General features: G+C 54.9%; 1 protein-coding gene across 1 annotated transcript in view; it reads right to left on the reverse strand.

Moving 5' to 3' along the window:
- TPCN2 (two pore segment channel 2) overlaps positions 1 to 14,769 on the reverse strand; it is a 33,414-nt gene extending 18,645 nt beyond the window's left edge. The window contains exons 1-9 of the mRNA XM_043971902.1: positions 14,543 to 14,769; positions 8,019 to 8,083; positions 6,753 to 6,829; positions 5,479 to 5,656; positions 4,711 to 4,827; positions 3,431 to 3,537; positions 3,159 to 3,231; positions 1,295 to 1,394; positions 348 to 413 (exon numbers count right to left, since the gene is read on the reverse strand). Coding sequence (XP_043827837.1) covers positions 348 to 413; positions 1,295 to 1,394; positions 3,159 to 3,231; positions 3,431 to 3,537; positions 4,711 to 4,827; positions 5,479 to 5,656; positions 6,753 to 6,829; positions 8,019 to 8,083; positions 14,543 to 14,672 — 913 coding nt within the window. The 5' untranslated portion in view covers positions 14,673 to 14,769. The remainder of the gene's footprint in view (positions 1 to 347; positions 414 to 1,294; positions 1,395 to 3,158; positions 3,232 to 3,430; positions 3,538 to 4,710; positions 4,828 to 5,478; positions 5,657 to 6,752; positions 6,830 to 8,018; positions 8,084 to 14,542) is intronic.
- Between the last annotated feature and the right edge of the window lie 8,819 nt (positions 14,770 to 23,588).

Raw genomic sequence — 23,588 nt, forward strand, 5'->3', positions numbered from 1 at the left:
GCCTTGTGCTGAATGGTCTGAGGTGGGAGTTTAGCTCGTAGACTGGGCAGGGGAAGAGCAGACTTGGGGTTCCACCAGGCTCAGAAACTTCTAGTGTGGAAAGTCCCTCCACCCATTTGGCCTGGGGATCTTACAACCAGCAGTCTCAAGGGGCCCAGCCCTGCACCCACCGCCACAATGCACAATAAAGGCATAAGAGTGAAGGGGGGGGGGCGGGGATCGGAGACACATGAGCCCCCTAAGGGCAATGTCGGAGCAGGTGACCCCGACCCTCTGCGCCCCTCCCCCATTGGCGGGGGCGGGGTCAGCAGGGTATCTCAGGGGCTCCCAGGGTGGAGCTGACTCACCTATCACAGTGAAGACGATGAAGAAGATGGAATAGGCCCTGTTCTTGGAGTATGCCGGAATCATCACTACATGGGGGGAGATCCAAGTGCGAATGAAAACCATCCCAAAGAAAACCACCCAAAGCCTCCGACTTCGTTCAGATTACCAAGGACTTTAGACTGGGAGGCAGGACAAGGAAACGAGGAGATGAGGGGCTCCCCCTCCCTCTCCTCGCACCTCCCACACACCCCCTGTGGCTTCTGTGTCCCAAGGGAAGAAGCTGAGTCTTCTCACCCCCCCCCCCCCCCCCGTGACACGGATGGGGCTGACTGGACAGAGCCAACCCCTCCAACAATGTCAAGTCCCGCAGTGGGCACAAAAAATCGCTTGTTCGGGACAGGCCAGAGGCTTGTGTAGAAAAGGGGCTGGAATGGACTGGAAGCCTTCTGCAGATCAACATGGTGACACGGTGGCCCACAGAGCTCCCAGAGGCTTAGGCGGCCCCCAGGGAGTCCTAGCAACCCTGACACGGGAGGCGAGACTTCTGGATTCAGGAGATGAGGATGTGGAGAGAGGAGCGCATGTGCAAAGCAAGGCTGGGAGCTGGAGCGGGAGACGAGACGGGTGGGGGATGGTGTGGCCGGGCCAGAGCCTGTGAACGGGGCCGGGTGGGGGGAGGGGCACGGGCCCAGGGAACAGTGAAGGTTTCCCCACTGGGCCCTGAAACGCCCCTTTGGGGAGCACCGTGGAGGAGGAAGGCCCGTTCTGCTCGGTGTCCAGTGAGAGCCAGGACCAGGCCGGGGAGGCCCGGAGGGAGGCAGTGGAGACAAGGCCGGGGGCCCTGGGGCAGATAGAGCCTTCCCCCTCCGAAGTTTTTGGGTGGAGGCTGGGGCCCCTTTGTTGGAGGTACAGACTGGGGCAGCCCAGGGCCCCCGGGGGGCTCTAGCATGGTTGGAGCCTCGCTCACCATCGGGGTTGTTGGCCGTGGTCAGCAGCACCAGAAGGGAGGTCAGCGACTCGGGCAAGTTCCGAAAGTACAGCCTCCGTTCCTGGTCCTTCTGCTCATCCTGGGCATGAAGAATGGGGCTTTAGGAGGCTGGACAAGCGAGCAGGATGCCCCCCCCCCCCGGCCCAAAGACCTCCAAACAGCCTGGAAAGCCATGAGGTGGGGGGTGGGGGGAATCCTGGGTCAGGGAAAAGGTCGATCAGAAGGTCTCAGAGAAGCTCAGCCCCCAGAAATGAGAGCCTGCCCTGCCCCCTCTGCCCTGGCCGGCGCCCCATCGGAGGCTGGATGAGAATCCATAGAAATGTCAGGACCCAGGAGGGGAAGGGCCTCTGGACATGGGGAAAGGGCATGGGAGGAGAAAGCTGGAGGAGCAGAGCCCCCGGGGGAGGGGAGCCCCCAGGGGGAAGACTCTGGGAAGGGGCAGCCACCTGGGGAAGGCCGGAGCAGAGCCCCCCCACCTCCAGAGTGGCCACCCCCCTCTCCTCAGAGGCTCAAGGCCAATGAAGGGCTGAGTATTTGTCACAAGTGCAGGTTGGGGGGGAGGGGTATAGGCGGAATGACGTGGCCACAGAGGTCTGGGGTCCTGCTGGCCAATGGTGTCGTCATCAGACACACAAGAGGACAGATTGTGACTTTGGGGAGACAAAAAGTCAGGAGCGCAAGCCCTGTTGTGTCTGGGGGGGCAGGGGGGCCAGGGGAGGGGGAGGGGGCTCTACACATTGTGTCTGCTCTGCAGAACCATGGCCTGTGCCAGCACACACTCAAACACTCACACACTCACTCACACTCACACACCCTTCACTCACACTCACACTCACACACACACCCTTCACTCACACTCACACACCCTTCATTCACACTCACAAACACACCCTTCACTCACACTCACATACTCACACACACATACACACACTCACACACACACCCTTCATTCACACTCACAAACACACCCTTCACTCACACTCACTCACACACACGCAAACGCTCACACACATCCCCTTCACTCACACACATACACACACTCACACACACCCTTCATTCACACTCACACACACACTCACTCCCTCCCAGACCAGGCAGAGGGGGCAGCCAGGCGTCCACAGTCAGTCAGAAGACACCCGGATGCAGCCCTGGAAGGGCCCTGGGTCCCTGTCGGGCCCAAGCCCCTCATCCCACAGCAGAAGAGCCGCCCCTTCTCCCCCAGGAGATTGAGCTCCCCAGGAACATGGCTCTGGATTTTTAGTAATAAAGGTAAGCTGGAGGCGCAGAATAAGCGCGTTTCAGGTGTGCCTAGAGAAGGCAAACTCGAATCTCATGGCGGGGCCTCTGTAAATGAGGGGAGGGGGCTCTAGAGGCCCCGCCCCTCTGGTGTGTGACCCAGCAATGGGCCCAATGAAAGCCCAGGGCGGGGTCTCCTCACTTTGGGGCCTGGTCCAGGTTTTATTCAAATTCAGTGGGTCCAGAACAGAAAATACCAACTCCACCCCCTCCTCAGAAGCCACTTCTTCCACCCCCTCCCCACGGCCCATCGGGCTGGCCGGCCCTCCAACGAGCCCCTTCCTCCTCTCGCTCCCAGCATCCTCTCCGCCTGGACGCTCTCCCGCCTCCCTCGCCTCCTCTGAGAAGTCTCTCCTGCGCCCCCTGACTACAGCTTGTGCACGGTGTCTCTCCCATGGGCAGGGAGCGGCTTTTGCCTTTCTCTGAATCCCCAGTGTTTAGCATGTACCTAATGCACAGTAGGTGCTTAATAAATGCCTGTTGCCTTGACGTGCCTCGGGCATGTGCAAGCTGTCTGGGCCCAGCTGGGGAGCCCCTTCCCCCTCACCTTTTCCCGCATGAACAGGAGCATCCCAAGCATGGCAAAGAGGCACAGGTGCACGGCGAGCAGCAGCGCGACACTGTGGGGAGAGGGGCCACAGGTCAGGCAGGCCTAGGGACACGCTGACCCCCCCCCCCGCCCCCATCGAGTGTCTGAGGCTGGGCTGGAACACAGGCGTCCCTGGCTCCAAGCTCAGTGCCCTGGGCACCGTGGTGTGCCCCCCCCATACAAAAGCATCCAAGCCCCACCCCTGCCCCGCCCCGAGGCCCCCTGCAGACCTGGCCATCTCAGGCAGCGTCCGTTTGATGCACTTCAGCGTCTTCTTCATCATGGAAGAGTTCTGGAGCAGGAAGAAGGGCCGGACGAGCCGGCGGATTCGCACTGTCTAAAAGAGAGGAGGGTCTCAGCTCCCAAAGCCCCTCGGGAGAGGGGCCTGTGAGAGCCCCAGGGAGGGGCTGTGGGCGGGAGCGGGGCTTCACCTCCGTCTGTGTGGCCCCAGGGGCAGAACCAGCATCAAGGGGGGTGGGGAGGCGAGCGTGGCCAGTTCCATCCTGATGAGCCGGCCCACACCGGGACTACTGAAAGGTAGAGAACTCCCTAGCTCGGGAGGCTCCTATTAGAAGCCAGATGACCATTTGCCTGGACTGTGGCAAGAGGGCTTCCTGGTCAGGTACAGGACGGATTGCAAGGCCTCTGTCTCCATGAAAAAGGCCATGATTCTATGAGCCCCCTCCGCCAAGTCATTCACTAATTCAGTTCCACCAAATGGCTTTGATGGCTCCTGTGGGAGGGAGACCCCCCCATTTTAGGCCCCTTCCCCACCCAGGAAAGGCTACCATGCAAAGTGGCCCAGATACCCACCTCCCCCCAGGGGCACAGAGCATGGCCCCTCCCTGGTGGATCCCTGAGGGCAGGGAGCTCATCCACTTTGGGTCTGACTCCCCAGCTCTTAGCACAGTCCCTGGAACATAGCAGGTGCTCAACAAGTGCTCTCAAGTGAGCAAATGAATGAATGAACGCATGAATAAATGAATGAATGAATGACAGTCCACACAGGGCAAAGCTGTTTCTACAGGGTAACTCCTTCCTCATCCTTGGTGAAATGGGCTTTACTCTGTCCTAGGTACCATTCAGATCTAGTCAGACAAACAAATATTTATAAAGCACCTACTATGGGCCTGCCACTTGGTCAAGTCCTGAGGACATAAGGACAAAAGCTCAGCAGGCCCTGCCCTCCCAGAGCTGGCAGTCTAATGATGGCCCAGCACTTAGCACAGGGCCTACCTGGCACACAGTAGGTGCTTTATAAATATTGAAGAGCTGGAGTGAAGTGGATTTCTGAGAAGCTGCAGTAAGATTTCTTTTAAAGACCAGAACACTGAGTCAAAGGCACGAGCACCGATGAAGCACCTATTATGTGCCAGGTCCTGGGCTAAGCACTCCAAGGTATCTGGGGACACCGAGAGGTTAGTGATATTGGTACACAGTAGGTGCTCACCAGCAGCACACTCAGCACACGCGCACACGCCCTATCCCTCTGCAGTCCCCGGCTCCTCACCTCCTGACAGGCAAAGCTCAAGGACACGGTCCAGTCAGCCAAAGACACCACCAGGGCCACAATGTAAGCCAACAGCCACGGGTTTTTCAGAAACTCCTTCCATCCAATCAAATAACTCTAGGAGACCAAGGCACACACTGAGCCACTCTCAACACCTTCAGGGGCTTTTCTCCACCCCAGGAGGCAGCAGGGGGAGCCCAGGGCACCACAAGGCTCAGAGACCCCACTTTACAGATGAGGACACTGAGGTCCAGACACATGAAAAGTAGGAGGGAGGGGGAGGGGAAGGGGGGACAGAAGAGGATGGAAGGAGAGAAAAGAGAAGGGGAGAAAGGAAGAGAAAGAATAAAGAGGAAGAGGAAAAAAAAGAGAAGAGAGAAAGAGGAAGGAAGGAAAAGAAAGAAAGAGGAAAAGGAAGGAAGGAAAGAAGGGAGAGAGATACAGAGAGAGAAGAAGAGAGGCAGAGAGGGAGAGAATGAATCTCTCTTCTTTACAGAGGTGGGGGACTGCAGGTACAGAACAGTGTATACATTGTCAGCTCTTTTCCTCTTTCTCATTCTTTGTTACAAGATATGGGGTGGAGAGGAGGAGAATGGAAGTGAAGTCCACAGATTTCTCTAAGCACGTTTTTGAAAGGCAAAATCAAGGGTATCTGCTCAGAAGATTTCCCAAGTCCCCCCTGATGGAGCAACAGGGCAGGGAGCGGGGGAGGTCAGTGGGGGGTATGGCAAGAGTCCTGGGACCTCCCCTCCCCCACACCAGGCTCACCTTCATGGACACGTCCGCGATGAACACCAGGAAGCAGAGCACCTCGATGCTCTCGGTCAGGCCACACGGGGGCTCCCAGGGTGCCCGGCGGTAGCGGACGTCCGAGGTCACCGTGAGGGAAGAGGGGGTCTCAATGAAGGCCAGGGACAGGATCAGGAAAATGGTGAAGCTCAGAATCCTTGGAGAGAAGCCATAGCTCCGTTAAACACCTGCCTGACCCTCCACCAGCCCCACAAAGACAGCCAGACCACCACCAACCAGCAAGGGCTGGCGGGTGTGGCGGGGAGGCCAGAGGCTCAGATTCTAATCCAGCTCTACAACTTACTGACTTGAGACCTTGGGCAAGTCCCTCACCCTCTCTGGGCTTCAGCTGCCCCGTCTCTAAAGTAAGATCGGCCAAGGTCAAGGCCAGCCCTGTGTCCAGTGACCCTGCGAGAGGCTGGCCCTGCTGTCTTCTCCGAGGGTCAGCTGGGCTGGCCTGCCCTGATCTGTTCCAAACTCTGAAATCCTCAATAAACTGCCCAGTGCAGACCACACACGACAGCCAGGCTAGCCCAGCAAGGCTGCCCGCGGGCGCCTGGGCAGAGACAGGGAGGCTGCCTGGGGCCAGCCCTACCCAGAGCAGAGACCAAATGGGAGGTTTCGTCCCCTGCCTGCCCCACCCTGTGGAGGGAAGACAGACAGAGGAGCCCCAGGCAGGGCGGGATCTCACTGCCCCTCCCAGGCCCAGTGTGGACGCTCCACTGCCACACCCTGGGACTCCCTGCTGCCCTCCTGGTAGAAGCCTTTCCCCCAGTCTCCACATCTCCCCTCCAAGCGCCAGGCCCCGGGACAGGGGTGGTCACTGAGCTGCCCAAGCACAGAGGGTCAGCCCCAGGACCTCGCAGGCCTGTGCCCTCCTGTCCTGACAGCATCACAGCCCCCACAAGTCAAGCTAGGAAAGGCCTCAGAGGCCCCTGAGGTCATCGTACAGATGAGGGAACTGAGGCCTAGGGGCGCCCCAAAGGCAGTCCCATGGGTGGAAAGCAGCAGAAGCATGATTTGAACTCGAATCCTTGGAGGGGTGAGCCCCAAGGTGGGAGTCAGCAGGGACCCGGGTTTGAATCTTGGCTCCATTCCTCAGTTCTTTACCTCTGAAAGGGGCATCCCCCGCCCTGCAGCAAAGCCCCCCCCCCTCCCCCCAGGATCACATGGGGATAAACGGGCAGAATTATTCTGTGATTCCAGACAGAATCCAGCAGAGCCCGCTGGGAAACCGCAAGCGCAGTCCTCACCCCTGGCAGATGCGCGAGTAATGCCACCGGTACAGGGCCAGCGATGTGGAGTCCATGCGGTGATTGATGGAGCGGTACTAGAACAAGAAATCAGACACGTGAGGGGACAGCCACACGCTGGGACGGAGACACGCAGGGCTCCGTGGAGAAGAGAGGAAAGGGTCCCGGCCCGCCCCAGCCCCTTCAGGATCACCTCCACGCACTCCTTCAGGGCAGGGTTACCTGCAGGAGGCCGCTAGATGGGGTCCCACAGGTTAGGGTAACAGCCCCCAGCTGGGGGTCAGTCTCCCCACCCGCTCAACCCTCGGGGGCTCCAGGAAATAGAGACGGAGCCACCCCCAGCACCCTCCACGCTAATCCTCAAAGCCAAACCCAGGCCTGAAAAACCAGGCGGCCCATTGGAAGCAAGGCGGCAGTCACAGCAGGGGAGGGACAAGAGACAGAGAGGAAGTCCAGGCCAACCCTGAAGGCAGCAGGGCCAAGGCCCAGCCCGGGCAGGGCAGGGGAGTTAGGAGCTGTCGGGGAGTCTGCCATCACTGAATAGTATGATCAGGTCAGAATTAATCACTGTTAATAATACAGATCCGCGGTCATACTGGGAGGCATAGAGCACATATAAATATACCTACTTAAAAACAACGCCAAGGACGCTGCAATTCTAGTGACTTCAAATGGACCCAGAGAAGGGTCTACCTCTCTCCCTGATTGTCCAGGTGGGGGGCAATGGGTGCAGAATACTGCATACCCTCTTAGGTCCCATTGATGGGTTTGATTTTTTTCTTCTCTTTTACTCTGTGTGAGAAGGGCTGGGCTCCCGGGGAAGGGGCAGGGATATGCTCAGGAATGAATAGGGTTTAGAAGTACAAAAGGCAGCAAGAGAAATGAAAATGCTAACTTTGTTCACTGCAAGGAGAGCAGGCAGACGAGGTGTGCCTAGGCACAGGGCAGGCACCCCGCCATCTCTCAGCCCTCCCACCTAAGGGGGAGAAAAGCCCACCCCCAGCAGGAAGACAGGCTGCCTGCCTGTGAGAAGAGGCTCAGGAGCCTTTCCCTGCCTCGACATCCCAGACCATGTGTCCTGGTGCAGCTGTTTCATCCAGGGCCCCGTGCGAGCAGATACCCCCACCTTCCGATGAAAAGGCACAGGGCACTCGTGGGGTGTGGGGCTTCTGGGGGTCCCGCTCCCCAGGACCTGAAGCCACTGCCCCCTCCAGCTGCAGAAAGTCAGAGGGACAAAGTAGCCCCAGCCCCAGTCCGGTCCCCCACCTGGATGGCATCCTCGATAAACACCACGGCCTGGTTGATGCAAAGGTCCCGGCGGGCATCGGCAACTGGACAGAGGAGAGAGATCGAGTCACAGAACATTAGAGCTGCCTGACACCTGAGGAAGGGGCATCATTTTACAGATAGGGAAACTGAGGCCAGAAGCAGTTAAAGGATTGTCGTGGAAAGAATGCCGGAAAAGGAGTCAAGAGGTCTGGACCCGAATCCTGGCTGCAACGGTGCTAGCTGAGGGACTGGGACAACTCTCTGTAAACCAGGATGAATAGTTCGCGTTCTACATGCCTTCCGAGGCTTGGCGAGGCAGGGGTTTTCCCCAGAATCACAGCCCTGGACCCGGGAGAGACGGGGGGAACCACCTGGTGCCAACCCCATTCCTTTTACAGAAGAGGGAACCGAGGCCCCAGAGAGGGGATGGGATACAGAATCACAGACAGAGTGACCTTAGAGCCCATCTATCTACTCCTCGGTTCAGAGATGAGGGAACAGCCGTGTCCAAGAGGCCCGGTCACTTGCCCAAGGTCACACAAACAGTATGCTTCTGTGGCAGGATTTGAATCTGGGTCCTTTAATTGCACTGGCCCAGAGTGTCCCCTAGCAATAGGCGCTGCTAAGAGGGAGAGCCGAGACTTGAACTCAGGCCTCCTGCTCTGAGCTCGGGGCTCTTCCCAAAGCGCTGCGCTGCCTGGGTTGACTTAACAACTTTGTCATGAGAACTTTCCTACCTTCACAGGAAAGAAAGACAAGCTGGGCCCAGACCCCGACTGGGAAGATGAGGGGGCTTGGCAGTCACTAGAGGCAAGCCCAGGGAAGGGGACGGCTCTCAGAGAGCAGAGACCTCAGGCCGGGCTGAAAGAACCTGGCGGGGGGGGGGGGCGGCACCCTTGCCCAGGAGGCACCACAGGCTGGCCAACACCCAGGGGACAGCCCAGCCCATGGCTCCGCTCAGGAGCAGCCTTCCCCCAAATGGGCAGCCCCAGACACTGACAGGGGGAAGGGGGGATGGGCTGGGGCAGTGCTGCTGACCCCCGGGTGCCCTGTCTGGACAACAAAGGGCTGGCCTCAGCAGAGCTCTCTAACACCCAGCCACGAGGCCCAACACCCTGGGGCTGCCCACATCAGACCACAATGCCACTGTGGGGATAGCTCATTTCTGGGAGACAGTCAGGGCAGGGAGCGGGTGATGGCAAGAGCTAACATGTGAGTAAGAAGGGAGTCACAGGGATGCAGCCCTCTGGGGGCGGGAGGAAGCACCCCACCCAGCACCAAGCTTTGGGACAGACGGTCACAGTGTCCCCAGTGCCAAAAGGGCTTGCCCCCACTTGTGTCGGCTTGCTGAGACAAAGCCCCGTGGCCCCGTGCCAGGTATGGCTCGGCTGGCTTCTAGGGACAAAGAAATACAAAGAGCCTCCAACCAGGCCCTTCAGAAGTAAAAGAATGAGATGGGCGAGACCTCCCCAAGAGAAGGCACTCACGGTGCCATGCCAGGGAGGGCTGGGGCCCAGAGGAGGTAGGGCGAGAGCCACAGAATGTGGGCAGAACTGGGGAAAACGCAGCCTTCCCTTTGTGGAACCGAGCAACGGGCGACAAACTGCAGTCCTTGGGAAAACACACATCCCTCCAGTCCCCTCAAAGGTGAGGGCCCGTGGGCCTCTGAAACTTGCCTCCCAGGCTCCCACCCAGGCTTCCTGAATATAGCCAGGGTTAGCAGCCGGTCTGGCCGGAAGAGCTGCTGATGTGGAACCCCCATGCACAAAGCAGGCTCAGGGGGAGCCTCTATCCACCTGCTGGGCTCCAGGCACTCAGCCCGGGATTCTTCCTCCCCCACCCACACACAGCGCCACTCCGGCCAAAAACGTCATCCCCCTTTCCTCACTCCTTTCCTCCTTCCTTTCTTCCTTCCTTCTTTTTCTCCCTTCTTTCTTTCCTTTTTTCCTCCCTTTTTTCCTTTTCTTCTCCTTCCTCTCTTTCCTTTCCTCCTTTCCTCCCTCCCTCTCTTCCTTCCCTTCCTTCCTCCCTTCCTTCCCTTCTCTCCCTCTCTCCCTCCCTTCCTTCAATTCTTCCCTCCTTCCCTTCTTTCACTTCCTCCCTCTGTCCCTTCCTCTCCCTCTCTCCCCCAGGCTGCAAGCACGGTGGCCACTCCCAGACCCCGTCCCACTGCTGACTGACCTGAGCTGGTTCTTCCCTCTCTTCCTAACCTGTGTGTGAGGGACAGGGGGCAGGAGGGAGAGAACAGAACCCCTGTGGGCTGGAAAGCATCGTCTTCTCTCTCTTAAGGGAGAGGGGAGGCGGTAACAACGCAGTCGGCCACTCGGCCCCTCACTCGCTCACCTCCTGTAGTTTGGCCTCCTGCCCTTTGCGGCTGGTCCCAGCACGTGCCCAGGGCAGAGGCACAAGCCAGGGACTGAAGCAACTGTTCCCCTGCACTTTGCTGGGCTCAGCGGAAGAGGCAGCACCAAAAACGGGGGTCCCAGGCATCCCTGCCTGAGATCCCCAGGGGCTTTATCAAGCCCCAGTCAGGCTCTCAGCCCCCAACACACACATGCACATGCACACACGTATACACACAGAAACATGCGTGCACACACATACATACACACAGAAACACATGCATACACGCATACATATTCACAGATACACACACATACACACCCTTAGTGCCCCAAACTCCTAAGGTGCACTGCCTGCACCCTGCCACCCAGTACATAATACATCCCTCTCCCCCCCACACCCCATGTTCCCTGTGTCTAGATCTTGCCATCCCACTCAGATTAGAAACACTTGGAGGGCCCCCAGGGACAGGCCAGTCTTCTCTCCCACATGAGCTACAGTCCCCAGAACAAGGCTGGACTGTGAAGGGTGGGAGGCAGGGGAGGTAGGGAGTAGAGGCCCTTCCCACAATGCCCCTGGGGGAGGGGGCAGGGAGGGCATGGAGGGAGAGGCCATTAGGGGGAGCCATGGACCAAGGCCTAGAGATCCCAGGCACCCATCAGTGGTCCAAAGGAGGGGGCCGGATGGGCTCTGGGTCAGGTCATCAAGCAGAGGCTTGGGTACAGGCTGCGGAGCCCACAGTGCCCCTGCTGACTTGGCATCTGCTCCATGGCAGAGGCCGCATCATTAGAAACACAAACAGCATGTGCCTTACTGCAGCAGACACCCGAGAAGCATCTCTAGAGAGAATGACAGACAGAAGGATGAGCAGAAAGACAGAGCTGACGGGCAAGGGACGAGCCTCCCTGCTGCACAGGCAGGGTGAAGTGACCTGCCCAGGGTCACACAGCCTACATGTGCCAAAATCCAGATTTGAACTCGGGTCTTCCTGACTCCAGAACTGATGCAAGAGAGCATCAATAATATTTTTAATAGAAAAAAAGCTTTTGTTTTGTTTTGGTTTTAGTGAGGCAATTGGGGTTAAGTGACTTGCCCAGGGTCACACAGCTAGTAAGTGTTAAGTGCCTGAGGCCGGATTTGAACTCATGTACTCCTGACTCCAGGGCTGGTGCTCTATCCACTGGGCCACCTAGCTGCCCCAAAGCTTTTGTTTTTACATTAGCTTGACATGTGCATCCCAAATGTTAAATACACGGGTTTTCATTCACTTACACAGCAGGAAACTGCCCTCTGCCCAGACTGCAGGGACGGGGGCTTCTCCCCCATCCCTGGGGACCAGCCCCTGACCAGCCTCAATCATCCGAGAGCCTCCACAGAAATGTACTGAGTCCACCTCCCTGCTGTGGCCAGAAAGTTAACAACCCACATTATAAAAACTGCATGTTACAGTTCCCACGCCCTTCTCTGGTGACAGCCTGGCCAGGTGGGCCGTGCAGGGATTATTCCTGTCTCACAGAAGAAGAAACCAAGGCCTGCCCAGGGGCCTCCCCTAGCCAGGAAGTGCCCGAGCCAGGCTTTAGGCCCCGGGTGTCTCTGCACGCCCGGAGCTGAGGCCTTTCCGCTATCTGCTGTGTCCCTGTGTGTATGAGGAAGTGCCTGCGAAGGGAGCTCAGGCACCGCTGTCTTCACAGACCCCAGGCGAGGTCTTGCCCGAGCCTGACATCCACCACCTGGCCTGAAGGGTCAGCAGCAAGCCCCAGCTAGTCGTCAGGCTAGCCCCAGCCCTCCCACCCAGGCCAGAGAGAAGAAACAGGGGGGCCTTGGGTCTCCCCAGGTTATACCTGGGTGGGGCCCTATGGGGGCACAGAAGAGAGGTTCATGGAGTCTCCCCTCAAGGGACTGGCAGTCTAGCTGGAACCAGGGGGCATACCCTGAAACAGTGGACACTGCCCGTCCCGATCTGCTGCCTGTGGGGCCCAGGCAGAACATTCTGGGAGACCGAGGCACCTTTGGCGTGAGGATTGTGACTTTGAGCAGAAGGACCTTAGTCTAGTTCTGACATCTCAGCTTACAGAAGACGCTCAGAGAGGGGAGGACACTTGCCCAAGGTCACACAGGGGCGAGCTGTTCAAGCTAAGAGCTCCGACTCGACATCTTGCCCACCACACTCCTGCCCCTAGAGGGGTCGCCTTCTCGCCCCTGGAAGACTCTCTGTGCCTTCGGCCCCTTCCTCTGACGGGTCATTTGGGGGATGGGGGGGTGTCACAGAAGGGAGGATCACCTCTATCTCCAGGTGTTCATCTTTACCCTGCCCTTCCCCCGAATGTCCCCCAAGGCTCAGCCCCAGCCCACTTCTCTCTACAACATCTCTCAGCCCCCATGGGCTGAATCACCATCTCTAGGTGGGGCCATATATCCAGCCCTAACCTCTCTCCTGAGCGCCAATCATGCACCTCCAGCCGCCCATGGGCGTCTACAAGAGACGCAAGCAGCTTAAACTCAACACTCCCACAACAGAACTCATGCCCTCCCCCATCCCAGTAACCATCCTAGGCACCATTGTCTTCCCGGTGGCCCACACTCACAGTTCTCCTTGACCCCTCAGATCCAATCAGATGCCACAACTTGCTGTTTCCACCCTCCTCCCCCCCAACATCTTTCATACACATCCCAATCTCTCCAGTCTCAAACCCATCCCCGGCCTAGGTCAGGCCCTCATCACCTCAGGTCTGGACTACTGCAATAGCCTTGTGGTGGGTCTCCCTGCCTCTAGCCTCTCCCCTCTCCAATGCATCCTCCACACAGCTGCCAAAGAGATTTTCTAAAGCCCATGTCTTGCCAAGTTCCTCCCCTGGGCAAAAAGCTCCAGACCCATCAGACTGGGAGATCCTATCCCAGGCACTGAGGAGTATACAGTAAACCCTTAATAAAAGCACATTGCATTGATGGGAGTTCAGAAGATGAAGACAAGCTCATGGGTCTGGAACATCAAATTCCCCTGTCTCCTTTCACAGACCCAGGGAGGGCAAAGGAGTCACCCACTATCCCCCAGGTAGTCAGCAGCAGAGGCAGGCTTTGAACCCAGGACCTCTGAAGCCAAATCCGGCGTTAGACAGGTCGATTTCTAAGCCACCTTGAACCTCTGCACCACCCGGAGAAAGGAGGTTTGGGGCTCCACCCCCTCAGAAATCACCGAGGGAGGCCTGTGACGCCTCAGGGTGGAAAGGTCAAAGCAAGGGAAGATCGGGCTTCCCAAGGCCAGCGTGCCCACAGGGAACAGGGCTGAGACCCGGGAAAAGCTTTCCCAACCACCCCCACGGGCCCACCGACCACAGGGACAGTCTGGGGGAGGGGACCCCCGACTCTTGCCCTCCGACGCCTCCCAGGCAGCCTCCAGGACTTGAGACAGGACAGGCCGCCCGGGCCTCGGTGCCCTCCCCTCTTAGGCTTAGCCGACCCCCAGGGTCCTCTCCAGCTGCCCTCCCAAGCAGGGGGGGCTAAGGTCAGAACTTGGAGGTGACCATGGCCCCAGAGACAAGGGAAGCTGTGGTCTGTGTGAAAACAGAACTGGCCTGGAGAACTGCTGGGGGAGTCGCTGGGGGGGCGTCCCACTCGGCTCCCCTGCCCCACCCCCTGCCAGCTCCCCAGCGGCCAGAACCTGCCTAGACCGGACGCAGGGGTCACAAACTGTCCAGGCAGAGGGAGGGGGCCTTGCGAGCACAGTCCGGCGCCCGACCGAAGGACCCCGAGCCCCGGCTTCCCATCAGGGGCCACCTCCAGGGTTGGGGGCGGGGCGGGGGCCTCTGGACAAAGAAAATGGGAGCCGGACCCATGGAGAGCGCCCAGCCCCGCACGGGGCTCCCTAAAGGGCCCAGCACCCTCCCCCAACTTTGGGGGATCCTGGGGCGGGCGCGGGGGCTGCCCGGAGCCTCCCCAGCTCGGTCCGGGGCAGGGGGCTGGAGGAGAGGAGGGCGGGGTGGCCCAAGTGGGGCCGGCGCCTCTGGCCCGTCCTCCTGCCCCTCCCCCGACTCGGCCCCTCCCCCTCCCTCCAGCCGCTGCAGCCCTTCCGCACAAAGTCAGTTCGCGCTCCAGATCGCCGCCCTCCAGCCAGCCCTCCTCACCGCAGGGGTCCCCTCCGCCGCGGACCCCGCCCCACCTGCGCCCCCGCCCCTGCTCACCTGGCTCGGCCGGGGAGCCGTACGAGCGGGCGGGGCCGGGGCCGCAGCCGCCGAGCGCCCCGTCCGGGGGACCTGCGCCCGAGCCGCGGGGGCTGCGAGCCCCGGACAGCAGGGGCTCGCTCTCCTCCATGGGGCCGCCGAGAGCGGGGCAGCCGCCACGCGTGTGCTCGCCGCCGTGCCCCCGCCGCCGCTGCCGAGCGCCGTCCCGAGCTGCTCCTCCGCCGCCCTCCCGGGCCCAGCCTGGGGCGGGGCCGGCCCGTGACGTAACGGGGCTCCCCTCCGGGGGCCGCCCAATGAGCGCGGGGGGAATCCCGTGACCCGGGAGGCGGGGCTGCCCCGGCCCCGCCCCCAGACCGGGAAGGGGTTCCCGGAGCCCCCCAGGCCTTCGGGGGTGCTATGGAAGCTGAGCGGGGTCGCGGGGGGCCCGGGTAGCCCCTGCACTCCCGAGAACCCGGCAAAGCGGGAGAGAGTCAGGCCCAGGTTCCTGTATCCGGAAACTCTCTAACTAGTCAATTACTGCCGGCCAGAAGAGGGAGGAGGGGGACGGGGACATGGACAGGGGCGGGCGGGTGTCCTCGAGCATCAGAGGACTCGCTGACCCCCAGCGTAGACTCTCGCAGCTAGGGGTGGGAGAGCAGGGGGCTCCAGTTCTGCTCTCAGACACTCAACAGCCTCGACTTTCCTCTGCCTTAGTTTCCCCATGAGTAAAATGCTCTCCCTCGTGAGTGGTTTTGGGGATCAAATGAGACAATATTGTAAGGCACTTGGCAAATCTTAAGTGATATAGAAATGGTTTTATTATTGGGAGTGACCCCGAAGAACTCGAAGAACTTGCTAAGAAACAACCCACTGGATTCTCATGGGACAGTAGGGAAGGAGGAAAGAAAGAGAAGGAAGGAAAAGGAGAAAAAGGTGAAAAAGAAGGAAGAGAAATAAAGAATAAAAAGAATGAAGGAAAAAGAGAAAGAAAAGAAGGAGGGGGCAGCTAGGTGGCACAGTGGATAGAACATGGGCCCTGGATTCAGGAGTACCTGAGTTCAAATCCGGCCTCAGACCCTTGACACTGTGTGACCCTGGGCAAGTCACTTAACCCCAATTGCCTCACCAAAAAAAAAAAAAAAAAGGAAGGAAGGAAGAAATGAAGAAATGGAGGGAGGAACCACTCTTACTGTTTAGAAGTTTTTCCTTGTGTCCTTCATTTGGTGCAGTGGATAGAGCACTGGCCCTGGAATCAGGAAGACCTGAGTTCAAATCCTGCCTCAGTTACTTGACACTACTAGCAGTGTGACCCTGGGCAAGTCACTTAACCCGCTTGCCTCAAACATCTGGAGCCATCTCCAGTTGTCCTGATGTATAACTTGCCACCTCCAAGCCATCCCCAGCAGCTAGATGGCAGAACAGATTGCATGCTGGACTCAGGAAGATCTGATTTCAAATCTTGCCTCACTCACTAGCTGTGTGACCCTGGGCGAGTCATCTCACCTCTGACTGTCTCAGTTTTCTCATCTAAAAATGGGTGATTGTGAGGATCCAATGGGATAACCCATATAAAGTGCTTTTCAAAACCTTCAAGCAAAATAAAAATGCAGCTATTTTTATTATGTTAAAATATGCTTAAATTCTCAGGATTCAGAGGGAAACGGCATAGAAGTTAAGGATGGAGGAGCATAAATGAGAACCATAGAGATTTAGAGCTCAAAGACCTTGGAGATTACCTGGGCCAAACCGTCGCAAAGGTCTATGTCTTGTCCACAGGCAGATCTCCTTTCATGGCACTGGGAAGATAACTGGTGGATTTGTTTTGGTTTTTGGTTTTGTTTTGTTCTACAAATGGAAGGTTTGTAGCAACGTTGCATCAAGCAAGTCCATCAGCACCACTTTTCCAACAGCTTGCGCTCACATCATGTCTCTGTCACCTTTTGGTCCTTCTCACAATATTTCAAGCTTTTCGTTACTATTTTATCTGTTGTGGTGATCTGGGATGCTGATGTTGCTGTTGTAATGGGGGGGGGAACCACAAACCATGCCCTTGTAAAGCAAAGAGCTACAACCACCCCAACTTCAGCAGCTGCCACCCTGGTCAGTCAGCAGCCATTGACATCGAGGCAAAAGCCTCCACCAGCAAAAAGATCGTGCCTCCCTCAAGGCTCAGATAAGGGTTTGCACTTATTAAATAAAGTATTTTTAATGTTGTTTGTTGTTGGGTTTTTTGCACTCTTAATAGACTACAGTCTAGTGTAAACATAACTTTTATCTGTACTGGGAAACCCAAAACTTCATATGACTCGTTTTGCTTCGATATTTGCCTCATTGGGGTGCTCTGGAACCAAACCCACACTATTTCCAAGGTATACCTGTATACCTAGAATCACAGGGTCATAGATTCAGAGCTGGGAGGGACTTTCAAGGCTGACTCCAACTCCATTTATTTTATAGATGAGGAAATTGAGGCAGACCAATTCTGTGGCTTGCCCAGGGTCACATGGCTGGTAAGTGTCTGAGGCTGGATTTGAACTCAGTTCTTCCTGACTCCAGGCTTGGTGCTTTCTTCACAGAGCCATCCAAGTGCCTCCTTCTAGTAAAACTCCAGGTCTCAATTCAACAATTCCTATTGTGTGCAAAGCACGGTGATAAGTCGGTGACCCCAGCTGGTCCTTTCCAGTGTTTTCCTCAGTTTCTCCTGACTCCCCCATTGACTGCTCCCCATCGGCTTCTTAGTCTTACTTATCAAGGTCTATGTTGTCTCCCTAATAGAATGAAAGGTCCTTGAAGGCAGTGTGTTTCATTGTTGGTTTTATACCAGTGCTGAAACACAGAGCCTCAAATATAGTGAGTGACCAGAAAACGAAGATTGAATCGAATTGAATTTCATCAAGGCTACCCTTAATGCATGTGTAGATCGTTCTTGTCAAGATTGTATAGAGATAGTGAAGTGAGTCTATTAGTCAATAGTTTCTGATGCTTTCTTAATTATCCCCTGGCGGGGGCGGGGCGGGGTGAAGGGGAGCTGTAAAATTACTATCTGGGATCTTTTCCATTCTTTTTGGAATTTTTCCAGCGCTGCTCCCCCCCGACCCCCACCATCACCACTTTGAGTTATCTTAAAAACTAATCCCTGAACACTGTTTGACTTCAACATGGACTTCTACTACCCACATGCACGCCCCTCATTTTTACTGATAATAATGAGAGTTATTGGTGAATTTATGGGAGGACATAGCCAAGAGTCGCACAGGACAAGGGACCATCAGTAGGATGAGGATTGCTTCAGTGGGGGGAGCAGTCAGGTTGGCGATGAAATCACCAATCCGTTGGAGTGTTGAGCAGCCTCGATCTGAATTGGACCATCCTGGCAACTTCCCTTATTGCTTCTCCATCTCCCTATTCACGGCAGCTACTTCCCCTGCCTCCACCTCTGCTCTGAGGCCCTCGCTTCATACTTGAACAAGAAAATAGAACCCACCTTCTGTGGACAGCTCCCCATTTTCCTGTTCTCCACACTTCAAAACCCCTTGGCATCATTCCCTGCTCTCTCTTCATTTACTCAGCCTCTGATCAAGAGTTAAGTCAAAGGAAAACAGGGGGCAGCTAGGTGGCACAGTGGATAAAGCACTGGCCCTGGATTCAGGAGGACCTGAGTTCAAATCCGGCCTCAGACACTTGACACTAGCTGTGTGACCCTGGGCAAGTCACTTAACCCCCATTGCCCCAAAAAACAAACAAAAGAAAACAGATTGAAGCATACTTTTTTTTTATAGTTCCTTAATCTGAAGCTTTGTTTTTGTCTGTTTTCTCTCACAACCTGGCTAATGTGGAGATGTTTTCCATGACTACTTGTGTAGTCACTGTGCTAAGTGGTGGGGATACAAAAAGGGAAGTCCAAAAAACAAGTCTCTCTCCTTGAGGAGCTCACTGACTGATGAAGAGGTGGTCCTTTTCCTCCACAAAATCATGACTTCTGTGTGTCCTTGATCACATCCCCTCCTCATCTCCTTCTCAATCCATCCTAATCTATCGATTTCTTCCCATCCACTTATAGATAGATCCATGTCTCCTCCATCCCTAAAAAATTATGGGAATAGGGGGGACCTGAGTTCAAATCCAGCCTCAAACACTTGACACTTACTAGCTGTGTGACCTTGGGCAAGTCATTTAACCTTCATTGCCCTGTTAAAAAAAATCAAGGGAATAATAATAGCATAAACCTTTCAGGGTTGTTGTTGAATATCAGATGAAATATTCCTAAAGTGCTTAGCAAAGCTTAAATGCTATATAAATGCTAGCATAGGTCTCACCATATCATCTCCTATCCTCAACGAACTCCAGTGGCTCACTATGACTTCCATGATCAAATATAAAATCCCTTGATTGACTTTTGTTTTTGGTTTTTTGGGGTTTTTTAGTGAGGCAATTGGGGTTAAGTGACTTGCCCAGGGTCACACAGCTAGTAAGTGTTAAGTGTCTGAGGCCGGATTTGAACTCAGGTCCTCCTGACTCCAGGGCCGGTGCTCTATCCACTGCGCCACCTAGCTGCCCCTCCTGCTTGACTTTTAAAGCTCTTCGTAACCTGGTTCCTTACTCCCTGCCAATTGTGATAATTTTGATACCCACTACTCAAATTAACCAGAGTATCTTCAATTTGTTGTGATTTGCTGGGTACCAGTGGTTGTATGAGTGAATTAAGCAGCATACAATTAAGTTTGAAATAAATTCTGTTAGTTGATGCTGTTAGGATAAGAGTTATCTACCATGTGTTGATGCTTGCATTCATTGTATGTGAAAGCTATATTCATATTGTTAGAAATAGAATAAGAATGTAATTGCTGCACTACCCCCTCCACCCGAAACATGCTATAATAAAGTTCATAAGCTAGTACAATACCCCTCATCCCTATGAATCACTGTCCTCCGCCCCCTAGTGACCTTTGCTTCCGACCCACAACTTCCTTAGACTCTAAGATACTGTTGGTCAAGCACTAAGGTCTTATGACTTGTGGGAGGACTAGAAATGTTGTTGAAAGGGTCTTAGGACCTTTGGGAAGCCCCTCCCTAGATGTCCTGGAATTGACAAAGTGGTTCTGACTGATGGACATTGCCCTTGGCCAGTCATAAGATTTCTTCGCTTCTGGAATTGACTGATCATGGTGGTGAACGGCCTCATTCTACTTTGGGCTCCCCCTCAGTGGTTATGAATCAGTTTCTCCTGGCACGTGGATAGAGCACCGGCCCTGGATTCAGGAGGACCAGAGTTCAAATCCGGCCTCAGACACTTAACACTAGCTGTGTGACCCTGGGCAAGTCACTTAACCCCAATTGCCTCACCAAAAAAAAGGGGGGGGTTATGAATCAATTTCTCCTCAGGCAGAGGGGTCCCTGATCATAAGGAGGATCTTGGACCCAAGATCTTAATGAGGGACCCCCGACTCCCTCATAAATTGATTAAACATGCTTAGAGTTCCCGGTGACTTTTGCTACGCCCACAATATGCTCTACAGCACAGTGACACTGGCCTTCTCAAACAAGACACTTCATCTTCCAGCCGCTTACCTTCTCTCTGCCTGTCCCCCATGGCTGGCATGCCCTCCCTCCTCATCTCCAAGCCTCAGCTAAAATCTCACCTCCTACAGGAAGCCTCTCCCTGTTCCCCCTCAATACCTGTGCCTTCCCCTGTGAGACTGCCTCCAGTTTACCCCATGTCAGCTTGTTTGTGCATCGCTGTTAGCCTGGTGTCTCCCCACTTAGATTTCAGCTCCTTGAGAACAGGGACTGTCTTTTTGTATTGCTGGCATTTAGCACAGTGCCCGGCACTCATGAGTTTTCTTCCCACATTTACCCCTCCTCCCACTGTCCCTGTCTCTGCCAAGTGTACCACCAAGCTTCTGGTTGTCCACCCCCCTCTAATTTTCACACCCTTGGTGTCCTCCTGGATGCCTCACACTTTCTCATCCTACATATTCCAACAGGTGTCCAATCTGTCCGCTTTACCTCTACAAGGGACCTCATATCCCTTCTCTCCATCACCCAGGTTTGGTGGGTGATCGCCTCTCTACTAGACTAGTGCCACTGGTTCGTAATTGATCTAAATGACTGACTGAACAAAAAATGAAAACTCTCTTTGGTTGGCAGGTGGTTGGTATCATCGGCAAATAGAATCTCTCCCTTACAGAAGAGCTTTGTAATGTAGGTAGCAGCCTCCTTCTCCTCCCCTCCTTTAGATGCCCCCTGGGGAATGTCCCCCCTCCCTTGGTCGATGGCCCTCATTCAGAAGTGTTTGGAATCCCTTGAACTGATGGGGAAAGATCAAAGGACCAAGTACAGTTTCTCTGAAGCTAATTGCCTCCGAGGGCAGAGTCCAAGAAGGCTCTTATCAAGCCTCCCTCTCAAATCTTCCTCCTCACGACTCAGCCATGAACTAAAGTTAATGGTCTGAATTTATGTGGTTGACGCTTTCCCTGTACTGGGCGCCCATATGAGATAATCCCGAGCAACGCATCAAAGGGTTCCCACCTCTGCAGCCGGCAGAGACAAGCCTCAATCCCCAGATCCAACTTCCATTCCCCCACTCCCCGCCGCCTGTGTCTTGTTTGAAACTTCTTAGCTTCGAGCTTGGGAGGGTATCGCTTCATCTCTCCTTGAACTGAGTGCCCAAGCATTTATCTCTAACCCAGGTCCCCCAGACCTCCCGGTGCCTGGAGATGTACGGTAGATCTTTTACTGGTAGCTGCCATTCACTCCCAGAACTCAGTCAGCAGCATTTATTAAGCACTCACTGCATACCGAGCACTGTGCTAGGCACAGAGACACACAAACACATACTCCAAGTGGCAGTGTCATAGACTTATTAGCAATGAGTCACCAAACATTTCTTAAACACCTACTATGTGTCAAGCACTATGTTAGGTGCTGAAGGTACAAAGACAACAAAGACACAATCCCTGCCCACAGGGAGTTTCCCTTCTAATGGGGGAGATAAGCATATATTTATGTCTATGCATGCATATATATATATACATATGTATACACATAAACATGTGTAATATTTACAAAAAGACCACTAGATAGTTTGGGGAGGGGGCCCTAGAAAATGGGATGGGGGTGGGGTTAGGGAAGGCTTCGTGTAGGTGGTGCTTGAACTGAATCTTGACAGGGATTCTGACAGTTGGAGGTAGAGCCAGGGCCTAGGGAGTAGTAAGAGCTTAATACATGCTTGTTGACTGACTGACTGACTGACTGACTGACTGACTGACTGACTGACTGATTGACTGACTGACTGACATGAAGAAGGAATTGGTTGGGGAAAAGGCTCAGTAACTAAAATGGGGAACGGCCAGCACACATTCTGGAAGTCAAGAGATCGGGTGTAAGGAACAGTAAGGAAGTAAGGACAGTTGGGTTAATGAGGGTATAGAGAAGAATAACATATAAGGAGACAGCACAGGTCAGAAGGGGCCAGTCTGTGAAGGACTTTCAATGGCAAACAAGGATTTGCACTTGTATGAAAATGTTCTAAAGGATCACACTTTTACAACCTGTATCTGATTGCTTACAGTCTGGGGGGGGGGGAGGGCGGGAAGGAAGTGAGGGATAGAATCTGGAACTCAAAACTTTTTTTAATGTTTAAAAAATTATTTTAATATTCAATTGGGGAAACCATATGTTATATGATATTATATAATATATAATATTATATAATATACACATACATGTCAATAAAGACTTTACACTTGACTCTGGAGCTCCTGGGGCCCCTAGAATTTACCGGGTGAGGGTGTGGGGGCAACCTGGTCAGACGGGTCCTTAAAGAAAATCTCTTTGGGGGCTGCCTGGAGGATGGATTACAGAGGGCCAAGTTTGGGGCAGGAAGACCAATCAGAAGGCTGTTTACAAACGTAAAGGTGATGGGGGCCTGAGCCAGGGTGTGTTGTAGAGGAAGAAAAGATTGGGTTATGGTGTGAGAAACACTAGGGGATCCAGGACGACCGTCCCGTTCTCTGTGTTCATCCTGCTTGCACCTCCCTGTGTGTGCACTGTCCATTGCCCAGCCCTGCCCCAGCTCCTCCCGGGAGGACTCTTCCCCTTCTTTGTATCGGAGGCAGTACCTGGCTACACTCCCTGCCTCCTCTCCTCTCCTCTCACGGGCTCAGGGCTTTGCCATGTCTTCTGCTCTCTCCAAAGTGAGCGCTGATCTCTCCTCATAGCCAGATCCACCAGTCTTTTCTTAGTCCTCCTCCTCCCCGACCTCTCTGCCACCTCTCTGCTGCGTTTGAAGCTGCCCACCACCCTTTCCTCCTCTCGAGGCATTCTCGATGTCTCTTTGCTGCCTCCTGTCCCCTAACCATAACTTTGGGTGTTCCCCAAGGCTCTGGCCAGTCTTCTCTTCTCCCTCTGCACTCTATGGTCGCCTCCTCTGACCCTGTGGGTTTACAAACCACTCTGTGCAGAGGACTCTCCCCCCCTCCCCTGCCCCAGCCTCAGGCCCATATCACCAACCACCTTCTGAAGGACCTGGAGACATCTTAAACTCATTGTGTCCAAAATCATACCCATCATCTTTCCACCTAAACTCTCCTCTCTTCCAACTTCCTTCTTTCTGTCTGAGACACCACTGTTCTTCCAGTGTCCCAGGTTCATGTTGCTGAGTCATTTCAGTCACATCTGACTCTTCGTGACACCATTTGGGGTTTTCTTGGCAAAGACAACAAACTGGTTTGACATTTCCTTCTCCAGCTCATTTTACAGATGGGGAAACTGAGGCAAACATAGTGAAAGTGACTTGGTCAGGGTCACATGGCTAGTAAGTGTTCAAGGCCAGATTTGAACTCAGGTCCTCCTGACTCCAGACCTGGCATTCTGTCCACTGGGCCACATTGCTGCCCCAGGTTCATAAACTCATCATTTTCCCTGACTTCTCATTCCCCCTCAATCTAAATGTCGAATTAGTTACTGAGTCTTGTCCTTTCTCTCTTCCCAACAATAATCATCCCAACCACAGGCTACCACCTTCATCCAGGTCCTCATCACCTGATGCCTAGGTTTTTTGTTTTTG

Source organism: Dromiciops gliroides, chromosome 6 (genome assembly GCF_019393635.1).
Source record: "Dromiciops gliroides isolate mDroGli1 chromosome 6, mDroGli1.pri, whole genome shotgun sequence".
Lineage (NCBI taxonomy): Eukaryota > Metazoa > Chordata > Mammalia > Microbiotheria > Microbiotheriidae > Dromiciops > Dromiciops gliroides.